General features: G+C 38.4%; 1 protein-coding gene across 3 annotated transcripts; it reads left to right on the forward strand.

The window, feature by feature from the left end:
* The first annotated feature begins 114 nt into the window (after positions 1-114).
* TMEM237 (transmembrane protein 237) lies at positions 115-13,780 on the forward strand. Of its 3 annotated transcripts, XM_026853264.1 has the most exons (13): positions 120-1,206; positions 1,970-2,001; positions 2,936-2,946; positions 3,479-3,535; positions 5,155-5,268; positions 5,648-5,762; positions 6,478-6,638; positions 7,254-7,377; positions 8,360-8,551; positions 9,454-9,527; positions 10,019-10,112; positions 11,275-11,396; positions 13,244-13,780. In XM_026853264.1, exons 1-13 carry the CDS (start codon positions 1,189-1,191, stop codon positions 13,309-13,311), a joined length of 1,182 nt encoding a protein of 393 aa, XP_026709065.1. In that variant the 5' UTR covers positions 120-1,188; the 3' UTR covers positions 13,312-13,780. The 3 variants fall into 3 exon arrangements, with proteins under 3 accessions (XP_026709066.1, XP_026709065.1, XP_026709067.1); XM_026853265.1 differs by lacking the exon at positions 11,275-11,396 and having other exon boundaries at positions 115-1,206; XM_026853266.1 differs by lacking the exons at positions 120-1,206; positions 1,970-2,001; positions 2,936-2,946 and having other exon boundaries at positions 5,695-5,762.
* Positions 13,781-17,288: the final 3,508 nt, after the last annotated feature.

A 17,288-nucleotide genomic window follows, 5' to 3' on the forward strand; every position in this document is an offset into this window, starting at 1 on the left:
AGTTGGTGCGTAACTGCCGTCTCGGTGCCACCTTCGAGGCCCGGTGGTGGCAGCTCAGCTCACCGCGCTCTGCTTACAAGTGAAGACATTCTGTTCTGCATCCCTGCATGGATACTCAGCGGGTTGGGTAGTTTGTTTTTTCCCCGAGTTAAAGAGTTTCTGGGCGTGTCCCGCTGTGCCGGGGCCCGCCTCATCTGCGCCAACACCGCGTTTCTCTGAGGCGGCAGCTGCCTGGTTTGTGGGAGTCTCTTGGCTTCAGGGGCACTGTGGCTACATTGGTGCTCCGTAGCTCATTGGTCAGTAACAAAACATCCCTGGAAACCTCTGCCCAAACTCCTGCTTTCTATGGAGCCTGGAGCGAGTTCCTTCAGACGCTGAGAAACTGGAAACAAATAGTAAAACTGGTATTTGTGCCGCAAGAGTTGAGGCTTTCACACAGGTGGAATAGATGAGTGTTCACTGCTGTCTGCTTTGTGATTTCCTTTGCAAGGAATAAACAATACAGAAATTAACTCACTTTTCAGTTGTTCTGTAGAAGGTAACAAAATAGGTGGTACAGAACACAGATGCACTGGCAGTGAAGGCTGCATAACAGTTTGGGGGTTATAGTTTTATGGGGGGGGTTAGTTACTAAAACATCAACTATCCTAAACATTTAATAAATACTGCCACAAATGTAGGAAACAATAAGAGCTCTGACCTCTACCAATATTTTTTCTCCCTTATGGCGCACCTGTATGGTGCGACCAGTCCTGCCCAGTTTGCCAGATGCTGCTCAGGGTGTGCTGTTCTCTACCTATGTAAATGGCACTTGCTGTCAGTCTTCAACATGGCCAAAATCCAAGTGAGAGATTTGAGGCCTAATCCTGCAAACCTTTACTTGCACATGGCGTCTCATTTATTTTGGGTAAACAAACCTAAGAAAAAGTTGCTCATAGGCATCTGTACCAGCATGTGGAGGTACTGGTTTTTCAGTGCAAGTGACATTTGCAGCCACGGAACAAATTGCCATTGTTTCAAATGGGAGTAGCACTGGGCCCTAACCCAGGGCAGGAAGGTTCACATCCAGCTAATCCTGGCTGCTAGAAGCTTATTTTTAGTTCAGAATTATCTGAGGTTCAGCATGAGCAGCGTGAGGGAGTATAGACCAGTTCACTGTGCCTCTTTCAGGGAACACCTTCAAATGATATGGGAAAGAAACAAGTGGTAAGTTTGTGGATCCTTGAGTCTTACCAGTCTTACAGCCTTTTTTATTTCTGATATCAACTGAATTGTTGGACCATGGGAAATATTTGTGTATACTCTTTCAGTATAATTACATAATAGAAAATCTGAAAGTTAACTGCCTTTTTTGTAAATAAAATGGCAAGAGCTTGGTTTCAGATTGTTAACAGGAGAGAGATACTTACTTTCTGATTTTAGCTGTGTTTGACCTGCTGGTAAATATTTTCAAAACTGTATGAAAATTAAATGTCTTATCATATTTTAAAGTATTTTTCATGAATAAGCATATTTCCTTTTATTGCTTTTACTATTGTTCTGAATTTACAACTTCATTAATAGAAAACACTTAGCTTGCACTGTATACTGTGCAAGTAATATTGAATGCATACATTATTGCAGTATTTTGTACTTAAATAGAATGACTGTAAACTTTGCAGTGAAAGCAGTACATTACATGAAAAGTGAAAATTATTCAAGTCAAGTTAAAATGCAAGCTGCACCTCACACACAGCTGTTAGGTACACGTCTCTAGTGCAGTGCCCATCAGAACTCTGGTAAAAGCATATTATTCCTGCATCTTTTACGTACTACTTTTATATAACATCTCCATCAGGAGTCTAGCTATTTAAGAGGCATATGGAGCAAAACCTACTTAGTGTGTTCTGACTGTATCTGGAAACAGCTGTTTTCTGAGAGGTGGTTTCACAGACAGAAATTGACTTTTATCTTTCTCTTTGTCTTTCAGTGCCCACCTCGTCCCCTCCCTCCAGTGCCAAGGTAAAATCAGTTCATTCTGTGGAATTGAGCATGGATCTGTACTGTAGTGTTTTTAAAAGTAATGAAATTAGGAGAAATAAGTTTAATAAACATCTGAGTAGATTGAACAGCTTTAAAAATAATGGCTTTTCTTGCTAATTTGTTGTGCCAGAACTCCTTACAAGGAATACAAAGCATTCTAAAGTTTTACAGGGGCCAAGAAATTTTACTAAATTACCTCTCTTTTAATACTTTGAGAGATAAACCCTTTAAAAATTTTCAGACATTTATGTTAGTTTTATCGATGTCCTTCTTTTCAATCTCTTCTTCCCTCTCTCTTTGTTTTGTTTCATGTTCTTTAGTTTATTCGAATCACAAATCTTTCAGAACAGGAATTTCTGAAATTAGACTAGATATTCTTGAGTACGGTTATAGGTGTCTACTAGTTCGACATAGTGTAGAGAAAAATTTGGGCTTTTTTTCAGTGTGGAAGGGAAGACAATTAGGTAGCTTTTATGACATGGTACTTTAGAGTTCTTCAAAGTATCTAAAAGCAAATGTGATATCAATGATTGATTATGTATAAAGGTAATGACTTTTTAGTAATGCATGTGCTCAGATGTTTCATAACTGTTGTTGGTTTGTTACATATCAGGTAGTAAGACAAGTTTTAATTAGCCAGGTGATTAAAGCTTTAAATCTGATCCACAGCTAGCCAATCAAGAAACTGCATAGTCTCCAACAAAGAGTTGAGCCTTTATGATTGTTTCGTACCCTTAACCCTGTTGTACACAACTGCGCATAAAGAGAACTAAGAGTGAGGATAAGGAAATGAATCACAGAAGCAGCAGTGTGAATTTCACTGTTGTAAATTGTAATTGATTCAAAATTAACTTTCTTCTCCTCTTTGTTCCTTTTACACTGCTTTTCAACATTTTTCTCCTTAAACGTGAAGTGGAAACCAAGGTGAGTTATTCTGGCATTTGAAGAGAATTATAAACATTGGTAATTGCTTTTGGTGTCACTTCATTCTCTCTTTCAAGACAGTCTTATACTTTACCTAAACACAGGCTGATTATTTAAACTGCATGGATACCTGCACTGCCATTGCTAGGACTGTCTGTTGTTTTTGTTTCCTTTACTGTTTGCTATTTCCATACTGAATGAAGGTAACCGAAATGTTGTCCCTATCCTCTAAATAAGAAGTTTATTCTTCAGAGCATGATCAGAGTATTCCAGTTTTTCATTTAACACATGTACATATGCATATTTAGCCTCTGCTGCACTTAAGACAGATTTCTTACCCTGTTTTCTTGCCATCTTCTGTACTCCTGCTTGTGTGAACTGGTGAATTGTTATCTTATCTGTAAAAGGTGAAGGATGTCTTTACTTGTAAAAAGGAATCCCTTTCTTACATAGCAGTAGAATAACTGTTACAAAGAAGGAAGCGAAGGTTTCTCCATGCTGTGCACCTATACTTCTGTTTTATGTTCTGCAGATGAAATTCCACTCAATCGTCCCAAAAAAAGGAAACCCAAAGGAAAGACTCCATTAGGTAAGGTCCTGCCAAGACTGAAAACTGTGTTTGTAGTCCTCGGTGAGACCTGTGCTGTAGCCAAGCTCCTGACAAATACACGGTTTTCAGTCTTGTACTCTATTTTTGGGTAGTGTTCTCAGCTAATTTACAACTACAATCTTTTTCCCCAAATTGGTGTCATTTAAGAACAAATCTGTAATACTAACTGAAGTAACTAGTTCCATCCTCTGCTCTTTCTCCCTAGATCTGTTCCTGGCACAGCATGTCTTGATACTGAATTGAAAAAGATCCTTTATTCCTGCTATTTTTTCCTTTCTAAAATTTTTGGATCCTTCATTAAACAGTCATTTCTAGCTGTAAGGTGCTTGTTATGTTGAATGTGTTGTTTGAATTTTTGAATGAGCTAAGATAAAACTCATTTAACAAGCTGGCTAAATGTCGGTCTTTGGTCAAATAAAGTCCCAAGTGAATCATTCCATTATCATCAAAGAGTTAAGAGCCTAAAAGATGACTACCACCAGAGCTTTTTATTTTTACAAAAAGCAGAGCTGCAGAAAAAACATACCATTTTAAGCAAGATTACAAGTTTGATTTGATAAAGCAGAATGTGTTGATAGAATCTACTGGATTTCTGTAAACTAGCTGACTTGGGCCCATATGATGGTTTGATGAGTAAATCTCCTTTGTTTGCTTAAAAGAGTCTACAATTGAGGCCTCACTGAGAGACCTTTAAATGCAACAAGTAGAGCTGTTGCTAGCAGGGTTTCCCAAGAATGGAGTTTTGTTTACTGTTGTTTTCAGTGAGCTGAATGATGGTGCAAACTATGCCTTGGCTTTGGCCATTAGTTTACTGGTTATTTTTTCATTTTAGCACAGCAAAGCTTTATGAAAAGTGAGAAAACCTGTGCTTGAAGTCAAAACAAAGATAGATTTAGTTGTTGTTAGAAAATCTGCAGTACTTGAAAGAGCTATAAAAAGAAGACGTGACGTGAAATGGAGAAGTAACTGTCTCTACTTCTGATCATGCAAATTGATATTGATGCTGCTGCTAGAATATTTGATGTTAACCTCTCATGGAAATGTAGTTCCTCCAAAGTGCAGTAATTTATCGCTCAGACTGGAATAAACATTCTTCAGTTTTGTTTTTTTTCTGCTCCTCCTTTACTCTTGTGGTTTATCGTTTAAATTTCCCTTTGATATGACACTGTTTTGCTTTTGCACATATCTGTGTGAATCAGCTTGTAACAAACTGTTAATTTTTTCTTGTCCCTTGGATTATAATATTTGCATGTACAAAGGAAAAATACAGAGATATAGTTTTCTCCTGTGGTAGATTTCTTTCAATCAGTCCTCTGTTGTATGTCCAAATGGAAATTGTGCTACTTATACCATACTTACGTTTCCTCCTGGGCATGAAACTGTCGGAGTGAAAGGAGGGTTGTTGGTTATCACCTTGTATATTCTTACTTAGCACATTAGTTTCCCAACTCTTACATTTTCTAGCCAATACATTTTCACCTCAGCTGTAAGCTGGGCAAATACAGATGTTTCGCACAATGTAGCAAAAGGTAACATTTGTTGCATGTTTCTCAGCAGCTCTGAATTAAGGTTGCTGGATCTTTTCATCTGGTTTTCAGATGGCATCGTCCAAGCAGCAGTTCGTCGGCAGTCTGAAAGCAGTGAGCCCCTAACTCCTGAACCTCATGATGTCCCTCCTCAGAGGAAACGCAAGAAGAAGAAAGTACCGACAGGTACGTGAAATAATTGTAGATTGGAAAGAGCACTTAATAAACCTTGGTAATGCAGAAATATGACTGCTCAGTTTGTATTTTGGCTTAAAACATTTCATGTACTTTTGTATTTAAAACAGCTGAAAGTATTCTCTGAGTGAATGGTAGCTCGGAGTTTCAATTTCTGATTTCATGTTCCACAGGGTACAAACTCTTATGCAAATAATGGCAATACAGTTTTGGAAGTGATAAAATAAATCTTTTATATTGTTCAAAGCTCAGAAGATCAATGCTTTTTTGCCACTGTGTTTAAATAATAACTATTTATGTATTGAAGTGAATGTATTTCCATTTTTATGAAAGATGTGAAACTTTCATGTGGTTTATTTTAAATCTTTAGAATCTGAGACCTCTTTTACCCAGCAAAATGTTACATCCCTATTTCAGAATGGAAATGGCATGGATGTCCCCGAAACTGAAGAAACAGTAATCCGCAAACAGAGGAAAAGAACCAAGTGAGACAAAACTAGTATAGCTCGTAATTTGAAATAACTGTGATAGTGAATGTGGCTGAGTGGTATTTTACATTGTCATATTAGAAAAATGTAAAATCTTGAAGCCCGTGATACCATTCAGCCTGTGCAATAAATAGTATGTATGCAGTTGTTTCCAGGGTTAAGAGCTAATATTCTTCATTTGTTTGTTATGCATACCCAGATGCATTACAGTTTACATGAGCCTAGTATTTCAGTCACATACATGAAAAAATTAGAATGTGTAACTGCTTCCTTTCATTCATACTATCTTCTTATTAGTTTTGGGAGAAACAGTTGCTTTCTCATTCTTTTTACTTGGCTTTTCTCCAAGAAAAATCATTTAAATCATTTTAGTGACCTTTCTACCAAGATCCACTTTATTGGCCTTGTATTAGTTTGTATATATTTTTTAAATTCTTAATATGTATTTCTTCCCACTTCACTGTTTTGACACAGGAAGGAATTGAGAGAGGAAAAAAAAACCCAGTCAAGGATTGGATTTACGGTTTTAGTTAACTAATTTTGTGAGAACTTCAGTCCTTAAAATTATAAACTGGGGTAATACTATATAGGCCAGTAGCCTGCTCAGTTCTTACCAGTCAAGTTAGACATGTTAAACAGTCATAGGAGCCTTCAGGTTTTACATTTTACTTCCTGTTCTGTCTCTGCCCCGTTGTATGTTCCATGCTGATAGGAAACCTCGGCCAGCTGAAATGCACTGTTCCAATGAGCTGGAAGTGGAGGAGGAAGACATCATTGAAGATGAGCACAGAAAAAGCCCAGATCAGCAGCCTGTGTTTGCTGCTCCCACTGGAATTAGCCAGCCTGTTAGCAAAGTTTTTGTTGAAAAAAATCGTAAGTACCTCTTGTGATTTAAGTGATTTAAGGACATTCTTGCAAGTAGAGGAAGCATTATTGTATTTAAAATCTAAATATTGCAGTATTGGGAAGAATTTTTTAAAAAGTTTTCCAGAACAAAAATCAATTGGAAATAAATATACATGATAATTTTTCAACAGTGAATGTTAGTGTTGCTGTGCTGGCATGTATGGTTGATTTTTTTAATTCCATGTTGTGGGTGAAAAAGGCTGTTTGGTAGTACCTAGATGAGCTTATTTGACCTAATACTGTCACAGTACTTTGAGAAGAAATTATCATTTACTATACCGCAAAAAGTCTTTCAGGTGGAAGTTTTTTTGGTTTGAGTTTTTTCTTGGTACCAGGGAACACTGAGTAATTACGCAAAGTGCTTTGTGCATTCTTAAATCCCTAGCCTGACCCACCAGGATGCATCACACTGACAGAGTCATGTTGGTATGTATATAGGATGACAAAGGGCGGGAAGTGGGGAGAATAAACTTTCTGATGAAACTTCTGACACTTACACCTTCTTAATACTGAGAAATATGAATGTAGAAGTGATGGTGGAAGATAACAGGACGGTGTAAAAGAATTTCCTCATTCTTTCAGGGCGTTTTCAGGCAGCTGATCGTGCAGAATTGATTAAAACCACTGAAAATATCAATGTACTTTTGGACGTGAAGGCTTCATGGACTACCAGGGATGTCGCCCTCTCAGTGCACCGAAGTTTCAGGTGAAAGATAAATGCTTTGATATAAATAAGCAAAAATCAAGGTTGGGATGGGTTTTTTTTTATTTCTTCCTGAAAGTTAGCACCTTTTCTCTATCATTATGATGTATCTTTATTTTTGATATTCCTAATAAATGGTGGTTCGGGATGCAACAGGTATGAAGTTTCTCAGTCCTTTAGCTTTGGGTATTTGTTGTCGAGAATATCTTTTTCTAGTCTATACCTCACATGTGAAGTGTAACTTATAAAAAGGATAACTAAGGAAGTCATATTGCAAAGATTCAGACAAAATCTGAATAGCAAGAGATTGATCTAGTAACAAAAATATTAGATACCTACAGAAGAAATGTGTTACAGAATGAGATTTGCCCATCAGCTGTAGGACTAGAATAGAAATACCTGAATTTAGATAGTTCTCAAAGAAAAATTGTTGATGAAAAAGAGGGAGGAGTGAAATTGGACTGCAGCATAAGCTTGCATACAATAGCAAAAAATGTTGTGGTTGTGCTGTGATACAGAATGGGAAGATGACAGCCATTTTCTTCTCTGGTGTATTTTATCTGGAAGCCTGCTCTTCCTTCTCAGCTTTTTCTTAGCAAGGAAGATAATTAAAAGACTGACCTGGGAACAAGTTTAAAAGCATTGGCTGAGTGCAAGGGGTAGTGGTCTTGGGAAGCTACAGGCAGCAAGTGAAAGTAATCGATTCCTGTAGCAGTAATGAAGTGGAGATACAATCAGGCAAAACATCTTGGTTCTCTTTGTTAAATGCTCAGGTTCTGATGCAGTCTGTCAAGGGAGGAAGCAGAAGTCCTCTTGCTTGGAATTTTTGAAACTAGATCAGAAAAAAAGCACTCAGAAACAATCTGAAAGGCTGGCATCCTGTCATGGAGCAGGGTTGAACAGATGGATTCATAGGCCTTTTCTGTTTGTAGTTCTTCACCAGTTCAAGATGCTAAACTTGTCTAATGTTCTTTTTTCCATTCAGGGTGATTGGACTCTTTACCCATGGGTTCCTTGCTGGGTATGCTGTATGGAACATCATTGTTATCTACATTTTGGCAGGAAATCAGCTTTCCACAGTTTCTAACCTGCTCGAGCAGTATAAGACACTAGCATACCCAGCTCAAAGTTTGTTCTATTTGTTGCTGTCTATCAGTACAGTCTCAGCTTTTGACAGGTAAAATATGTTTGTATTTGAAAGGTGTATGTAATTTGTGTACAATATGTTCCTTTCTCCTTCCCATGGCACATGTTGATGATTTAATGTGATATACATAAAGAATGATTTTACACATGGCTGGTTGTGCAGATGAAGGGCGTGCTTGTGCATTCAGACCTTTGTTACTCATTTCTGCTCACTGCCTGCAGCCTTGCTTCAATGTGCTGGGGCTGTTTGTGTGATCATGAGGTAAACCAGATGGAAGAGCTGACCTGGATTTTTTAAGAGAGGGGTGGAGAACAACTAATGTTTCTATCAGGTTACTTTTCATGTGAACCCATTCTCCAGTCAGGTTTGCAGTGTAGCAGCATAAAGAGTGTTCCTGGTTTAGCTGCGGTTTCTGTGTTAAAGCTTAAAAGTGGGAATGAACAGAAAGAGGAGCAAAAAAGACCACAGAGTAGATTCATAGATGTTATAGCTGTTGCGTTTAGTTACAGACAGTTTCCATGGCAGCATGATAAGCCAAAGGAGGAGTTGCTGCTATGGAAGAAATCCTTTTTTTCCATGGGATGGTGACAGGGAGGACACCTGAGTTATTTTAGCGTAAGATGGTTGGTGGTGTGGGCACTGAAATGAATGGTATTAGGGAGGGGACAGATCTCTCCACTTTCTCCCTGCTCCAGAAAGGACTGCAGTGTTAAAGCTACAGACCTGATGGAACATTCTGCTTAGTTTCAATCTTTCTTGGATTTGGCATAATGAGGACCATTGCTATGTGTGTGGGATATAGTCGTGTATTAAGTCACTGTAACAGAGGCAGAAAAAGGTATCTTGCAAAAAGTAAAAGAACAGTAAAATACTGTTAGAGGAACAATAATATTATCATACTGGACTGTCTTAATGACTCTTGTTTTTATCAGGATTGATCTGGCAAAAGCATCAGTTGCACTGAGGGGCTTTCTTACCCTAGACCCAGCAGCAGTAGCCTCTTTCTGTAAGTATTTTTAAGTGGATAGGAAGTTGTCCAGAAAAGACCGTATATGGAAAAATCCTACATACTGTTTCCAGTGAAACCTTCCTCCCTGGTTATTTTCTGCTTTAGAATAAATGACTTGCACGGTAGTTGAAAATAGCATTCAAAGGCTACGAACACTTTGCTACTTATTTTTTAAAGCATTTGCAATAGTAGCATTAGTGCGGGCTGTTAGTGAGATAGTTCCTTCCCCACTTCTGAATACAGAACACAGACCTAGCAAAAACCAGAATCACAGCATGCCACCTTTGATGTAGCTGATGGATTACAAAAGTGGAGAATCCAGATTGTGATGAGTCAGGGGAATGTTGAAAAAGAGAGACTGAATTAAAGCAGACTATCACTCAAGGCAGTGGAATGAAAGGAAAGAAAATGCAATGGTAGTTATCATGTCGTGATGAGGCAGCATTTTGGGGGTTTGTATCTGACACTACTAATTCCATTTCTTCCAGTGTACTTCTCTGCGCTTATCTTATCCTTAAGCCAGCAGATGACATGTGACAGAATTAACCTCTACACACCACCTTCGGAAAATGGCAGCATCTGGTACGAAATTAAATCACTTCTGTAAATTGTAACATAGCTCACTTAGGAACCTTAGTCAAACTGGTGGATTGAAAAGATTATACAACATACATAAGAAAGTATTAATGAAGGATTTCCTTTGTCTGAGCTTGTCTTGAATCTTTGATAATTTCACTGAAAAATGAGAACTCAAGGATGGATTCAATCATGTTGATTGCAAATCCATTATACCTCAATCAAGACCCTGTTGGAATGATGCTGAAAATATCATGTCAGGAACATTGAGAATCTCTTTTGCTGAAGAAATGGGACCCTACAACACCCTTGTGTTCAAGGACAGGACATTCTGTAGAGAGTCCACCCTGGTTTTGAAGGAGATAAATCTTATCTGTCCAAGAAATTAATGTCATGGTAATATAGTAAAGTGGTATGTCTGCCACAGGATGCAAAGGCTTAGCAGACACAGCTGGCATTAAATACCAGCATTGTTTCGTGCTAGGCAATCCCATGTACAATGGTTACTTTATGAAGTAGGTATTTAATAGACAAACTCTGGTAGCATGAGTTTTTAAAATAGAACAAAAGCATTTACATTAATATTTGCTGGTTTGTGAAGTTAGATATTTTTTTTTAGGGCTTCTGTGAATGTTTGTAGTTTATTAAAAAGCCTAGATTCTACTGACAAAACCACAATCTGCTGCTATTATGACAGTAAGAGATAATAATAATAACCTCTTAAAGCCCTGTCTCATCCACCCCACAGCATCTGTATACAAGTCCTTGCACTGGCTTCCAGGCTTGCTGTTCACTTGCCTTGCAGCCTCATGAGGAAATGCTTAGAAATAAGATCAACTTGATGACATTGTGTGGTGTCTTTCACCACAGCAAAATGTAACCATGCATTTTGATTTTTATTTTGTCTCTTGGCCAAGAAAAGGAATTTGCTGTTGAAATTTACAAGTGGACATTCTCTATGAGATAATGGGGTTTCTTAGCTGAGTCATTGTCTTTGGTAGTTGCTTTCTTCACCAGGCCTTTTGCAATGCAAGACCATCAGGATGGTCCAAGTAGTTCTGTTTTCACATCTGGCTTAGCAAGCTTGTTTTTATCATACTCTGTTGAAATTATTATTGTAACTTGTACCAGTGAACCCCTAACTGCTGGGTTGATGTGCTTTTCCCAGGACGCCAGGTACAGAGGAAGAAATTGTTCAGCCATGGGTTGTGGTGAACCTGGTAGTGTCTATTCTAGTTGGGACAAGTTGGATCTTCTTGTCTTACCGACCTGAGCTAGACCACAGTGAAGGTAGGAAACATTAATAGGCAAAATTTTTGTTCAGGCTTTTATTTGGTGTGCTCTGCATTCAGTGTTCAAGAGTAGTCCACAGAAATTTTGTGGCTGAGGAAGAACAAGCATCCCTGAGCAGCTTTCCAAAGCAAGTGCTTTGTGCCTGATTTTATAAAGAAAAAACAGTAATTTAAAAAACAAAGAAAAGCCTTGTTTGTCCTGGCTGAAGCAACTGAATTTTGAAACATGAGAGAGCATGTGTCTCTTCTTCACTGAAGGGAAAAAGAATTTTTACTTCAACAGTATTTTGCTTATTTGAAATGTATTTATTCTGCTTGTGTTTTAGAAAATTCCCTAATGTTATTAATGTTCTTTTGCAAATGCTGAATGTGTTTTGAGTTCTGTATTATTTGCAATAGAACACTGCAGTAGTTTGGGGAATCGAAGCTTGGAAAATTCAGATTTGTGCTTGCAGAACAGGACTTCAAATGGGGACTGCTTGTGTTCGCCCAGGCTGGAGGAGGGTGCAAGCAAGTCGTTCCCTTTTCTTAAAAGAAACTTTGCTAGAGGCTGGGCCTTCTGCCTTTTCTTCTTCCAACTGAGATCCAAAAGGTGTATTGTAACTCAGCTGTCCTATCAAGTGCACACAGCCTGTGACTTGAAGTTATGCTGTACATAAAAATAGTTAAGTTTCAACTCAATGGGTATCCAGAGAGCATCATGAGTTGAAGCACAGATTTGTGTTTGGGAGGCTGAAGAGATTCAATTTACTTCTTCAGATTACTTTAGAATTTTAATGTACAGATTTCTGTACTGGAGCTGGTCCCAGTTACTCTGCTCGTTTCTAATAACTACGAGTTAAAAAGAAAACCCTAGGTGGCAGCCTTTACAACCTTTGACAGTAAAATTTATAAAAGATGTTTAAATTGTATTTTTTTAAATAATGAAAGACTTAAGGAACCAGTGGCAGGATTTAACTCAGGTTTTGATGAGTTTTATTAATTTTTACGTGTGTCTACTATGACTAGAAATCCTGCTTCAGAAATTTCAAGGGAGAAGTTCTGTTAAGACTTACCCCAAATAGTAGAGAAAGTTCAGTCTACTAAGGATGAGATAGCAAAAGCATGTGGATCTCAAACTTGAGTGGATAAACCACATTGTTGCACGTACAGATTGTGTAACTTTACCATGTTGACAAGTAGCTGGCAAACACAGCCTGGTCTATATGCTAACCGGGCTGTTAGCAGGACAGAAAGTACCCCTATGCTGAGGATGCAGTATAGGTACATAAGGGAGCCTAGGGGTGAGAAAACTACCTTCAGCAGCACAGAGCTCCACAAGGGCTACCCCATCAGCTGCTTAGCGTGCCCAGCTGGATTTCTTTGCAAGGACCTCTTCACTGCTGACACTATGCTGTCTCCTGTGCCTGAGCTGCTGTGGTGACAGCTAGCTATGAGCAGTACCATTCATAATTCTTTCTGTCCCGGGTTTTAGTGTTGCTAACTTACACTGTGACACATAGAGCAGGTATACCCATAAATGAACGAGTCTCTAAACAGAAATCTTCCTCCTTGAGTCTGACACTCTCAAAACTTTAACAATCCCTCAAGCTACTTCAGAGTTCTGTTTCAGTGTCCAGGTTGAATGCAGGATGATACTGTGTATGATCAGCTGCTAACTAATTGCTAATTCTGTTAATTTGGGGGGGGAACAATAAAGACAGTGGTGCCGTTGCTGAGTTGTTGATACTATGTTTGGGAAGAAAATCAGGAGGCTTGAGGGAATGCCAAGAGCACTTTTCAGGAATAATGAAATTGTATTCTGGTGAAACTTTTAAAAGAAAACATAATTTTTTTCTTTTCTAGAACTGATGTTTCATACTGACATAGAGGAATTCCCCCAGGGAGATATCATACCCAGAGTCCAGCCATAGTGTGGAACAATCATCTGCAGATATTGTAGTTGTGACTGATGGATCAACATGTTGTATATTATGGCCATGTATTATAACTTTCATAAAGAAAAAGTGTATTTTTATATTGTATATATTTGATTTTGATCTTTTTGTGTATGCTACAACTTCCAAATGTGATTGAAAACTTTTATACTTTTGCTTTTCATTTTACAAAGGAGATTATCTCTAGTGCATAAAGTCAAGATGATTTTGTAAATATTGCTACCAAAGAAAGCCAAAGTTTCTTTAGCCAAAGAAACTAAATGGATGCAGAACATCAGGTATTCAGTGTTTTTTTGACTGCTGTTCAGTCTTCAACAACCTGCTTTTGTTACTAATGCTGATAGCAGTTGGTTTACCTGATTTGGCTAAATATTGTCTAGAGATTAAAACAAATCTTACAAAGAAAGTAGTCTAAAGAAGATTCTAACAAAACAGTTAGGAAACATAAAAACCACAAAGTTAGTAAGCATAAAATAATCTGGGTTTAGTTGTCATAAAAAGTATTTGCTAGAATAAAGCATTGGATTGACAGGGATTTTGTTTGATCATCCCTTAAAAGAGAACACTTTATTTTTCTTCATTTAGTTCTCTTGACAAAGATCTTTAAAGTTGATGTAGATACAAGAAACAGAAGTTTTAATGTTGTAACAGTTTGGTTAGCTATTGAATACCTAAATACATCTTTTAATCAAGCAGTGTGATTTTGGGTTGCCAATGGAATATATGTACATCTTGTAATTTCTTGAGAGTTAAGACACACAACTATTACAAAGCCGTTCACAGGAATAGTGTTACAATTTCTCCTTATCTTGTATGGCAAGAGCAATAGTGTTACTCACTTCTCTTTCTAAAGAAACTTGGGATTTCAGAGATGTTAAAAATGTTCCTACTTCTGTTTTGTGGAGATTGATTTCCCCCAAAAGGATATATATTTTTTTGTGTTAGGATGGAATGGGGAAACATGCTTGCTAAAGCAAAAAAAAACCCCTCTGCAGCAACCCACCTTCTATGTAGTGATGTAGTAGTAATAGTTACAGTTGGTGGGTTTTGATGATGATAGCCAACATTCTTTTTCTCTAATATTACAGTGGCAAAATGAAAGCACTGCAGATGTGAATAAATACAGATGTATTGCAGGATGAAACAATCTCCTTAGTGGACACAGACAAGCTAGTTTGACATCCATTTATCATGAGTTTCCCCCAAAGCCACAAATCTATTTGTATATGTTATTTAATATGTATTGATCTTGCATTGTTTTACTTAATGTGTGTGTCTAAGTGTGGTTGTGAAGGGTGTGCAGTCGTCAAAGTTCCCTGAAGAATTACTGTCCTTTCTAGTAGAGAGGTTAAGAGTAGCCAGATAACAGACTTGAAGGGCCAGTTAAAGAGCCAGTAACTTTCAACTTTCTGTGCTGTTACCTGAGTTGCTTTAAAACAAAGATGGGAATATGATTAACTAGGGCTGTTGCCCTGTTGGAGGCTTGAGTTCTGGTCTGTCCATCCAGCAAATTTAAGTAATTCAAAAATTCAGTGTTCATGACATTTTTTTAAATGGTGTGGTAACAGGAAGGGGGGGTGTGGGGGTGGGGTGTGTGTGCAGGCAGGCAGGCAGAGTTCTACCAGAATTAAAAGATGTTCCACAGCTGCTGGCTGCATTCTCGGGCACTCACTTTGTTGTGGGAAGGAGCTGTTTACCGTTTTTGTAAATTGTTAGAGCTCTTGTGTGTGTATTTTTGCAAAACTGAAGCTAAATTATGGCTGGCACTGCATTCTACATTAAAATAGTGAGATTCAGGGTGCCACTCCCCTTCCATGATGCACTGGAGGTTCTTGTCATGATTCGGCTGCAGGAGATGGAGGATGAGGCAGTACATAGTGTTCCCATGTAGGTTGCCACCACGCTTTCTTCAGATGCGGTGTGTTTGATTTACAGAATTGTTGTGCTCCTGAAGATGAGATTAATAATGGGTTCTCATTGCCAATTGACATTTTTGTCATCTTGGCATGGTAAGAAGTAAAATTTTGCCCATAAAGTATGGAGCTCAGGCAAAACTGTGCTAAGGCATCACATCAGTACAGGAAAAACATGAGTAACATCATTGCTTGATTTCTGACATTATTACTAGGAATTGGCCTTCCAAGTATCCCTTGGTCAAAGTGATGCTAGCCAAGAGCCAGATTTGTTCTCACTGTGAAACGCAATAGTTTATTTAGATGGTTGAGCAGGGATAAAGTTAATTAACTTAATGGGATCAATATTTCAAACCAGGCTTGCCTTTCCAGTGTATCTTTTTTGAGAGGGTCCTGAGTGTGTGCATATTTAAATTAATGAGGTTTGAGGTTGCCATTTAAAATCACACTTAATAAACAATTTGATGGCTAATTATCTGTTACAAAGCACTTTTCATTCCATTGAGTTTCACAGTAGAATGAGTTTACCTGAGATTTTTTGTTTGGTTACTTCAAAAGTTTTAGAGCAAGTTTATGAAATAGATGTTTTATTACAGAACATGCAATACCTGTAGAAGCCTTAACTGAAGTGCTGTTGTGCATTTCCATACCATTGTTTTTAATGCAGTGTTTTTGTGGTAATGAAAAAATTACAAAGATGTTAGTGCCAATTTTTTGTTTTTACATATATGAAACAATTAAACAATTGCTATAAACCAGTTAGAAATAATTGTACTACTTTGTCCTGTTTCCACATTATTAGTCTGTTTAAAATAAATCAGTCTAGGTTTTTTTTCAACGCTAATATTGTGTGTAATGTACAAGCTCTGAACAGGTTACTGTGGGATAATATTTTTTTATTTGTGGCAGTGTTGTAAATAATGGCTCTGCTTTTTCTCCATCAGATTCCTGCTGTTGTACTGGTCTTCTGCAACCAAAAATGGTACAGTAATTTCCTGAACACTAGCAAGTGTATTTCATCAGTTAATGGGGTTTGTTTAGCCTTAAAAGAAGAATATTAAGAGGGGAGTCCCATTGCTGTCTTTAACCATCTAAGGGGTGATTACAAAAAAGACCCAAGAGTCAGGCCCTTCTCAGGCTGCACAGTGACAGGATGAGTGGAAACAGTCTCAGACTGCACCAGAAAGACTACCATTAGCTGCCACAGGAGTTGTGACAGTAAGGATCTAGGATGGGGTGGCAGGGGGGTGGACGGGGGCACCACACGGGCTCTCTGTGGGAGCTTCATCCCTGGAGCTGCTCTGGACTGGGGTGGACAGAATCCTGTGCAGCCCAAGAAGGGGTTGGACCCAGCAGGCCTCCAGAATCTCTTCTAAACTAAATTGTATTTGTTTTCTTAAAAAGCAGTCATTTAAAAACTGATTAAATTCCAGTTGGTTTTTTCTTTTAAATGTTACTCTCTCAACTTGGCTTTCTCAATGTGAAGCCAAGTGGCATTAATTTGAAAAGTGTCTTTTAAAGGTTTTTTTGGTATTGCTGAGGTAAACTTTGGGAGGGTTATGGATATGTAAGAATTAACTTGCTTGCATATTTGCAGCAGAATTAATTTCAATGACTGAAAGCTTTGGGATAATGCAGTAAATCCTCATGTACGTATTTATTGCTAAGCCTTACCTTTCTCTTCCTTTTCCCTCATAGTGGTGTTGAAGGTACTGTTGTATTCCTTAGAGCAGCTGTGCTTGAAATTGGTCTCTTAAGTCCACAGACACTTAGAGAAAGTCTCTCAATTTTTTTCCTGGGTGTTATTAACGTTGTGTGCCCCCCGAGGCTGCTCGCTCTCCTCACGGAGGGCGGGGAGGAGAACTGCCAGCTGGGCGAGGGCCGTTGCCCGGCGCACGAAACCCGCCGGCTGCTGCTTCTCGGACAGGTGCTTTCGGGGATGTTTTGTCCCCGCTTCTCCCTGTCGGGAACAAGCTGTCTGTCGTCGTCCCCTCTGCGCTCCCTTTATTTACCGACCACACCTGGCCATGGCGTTTCCCG

The sequence above is a fragment of the Athene cunicularia genome, assembly GCF_003259725.1.
Source record: "Athene cunicularia isolate RWA chromosome 7 unlocalized genomic scaffold, athCun1 chr7_part2, whole genome shotgun sequence".
Lineage (NCBI taxonomy): Eukaryota > Metazoa > Chordata > Aves > Strigiformes > Strigidae > Athene > Athene cunicularia.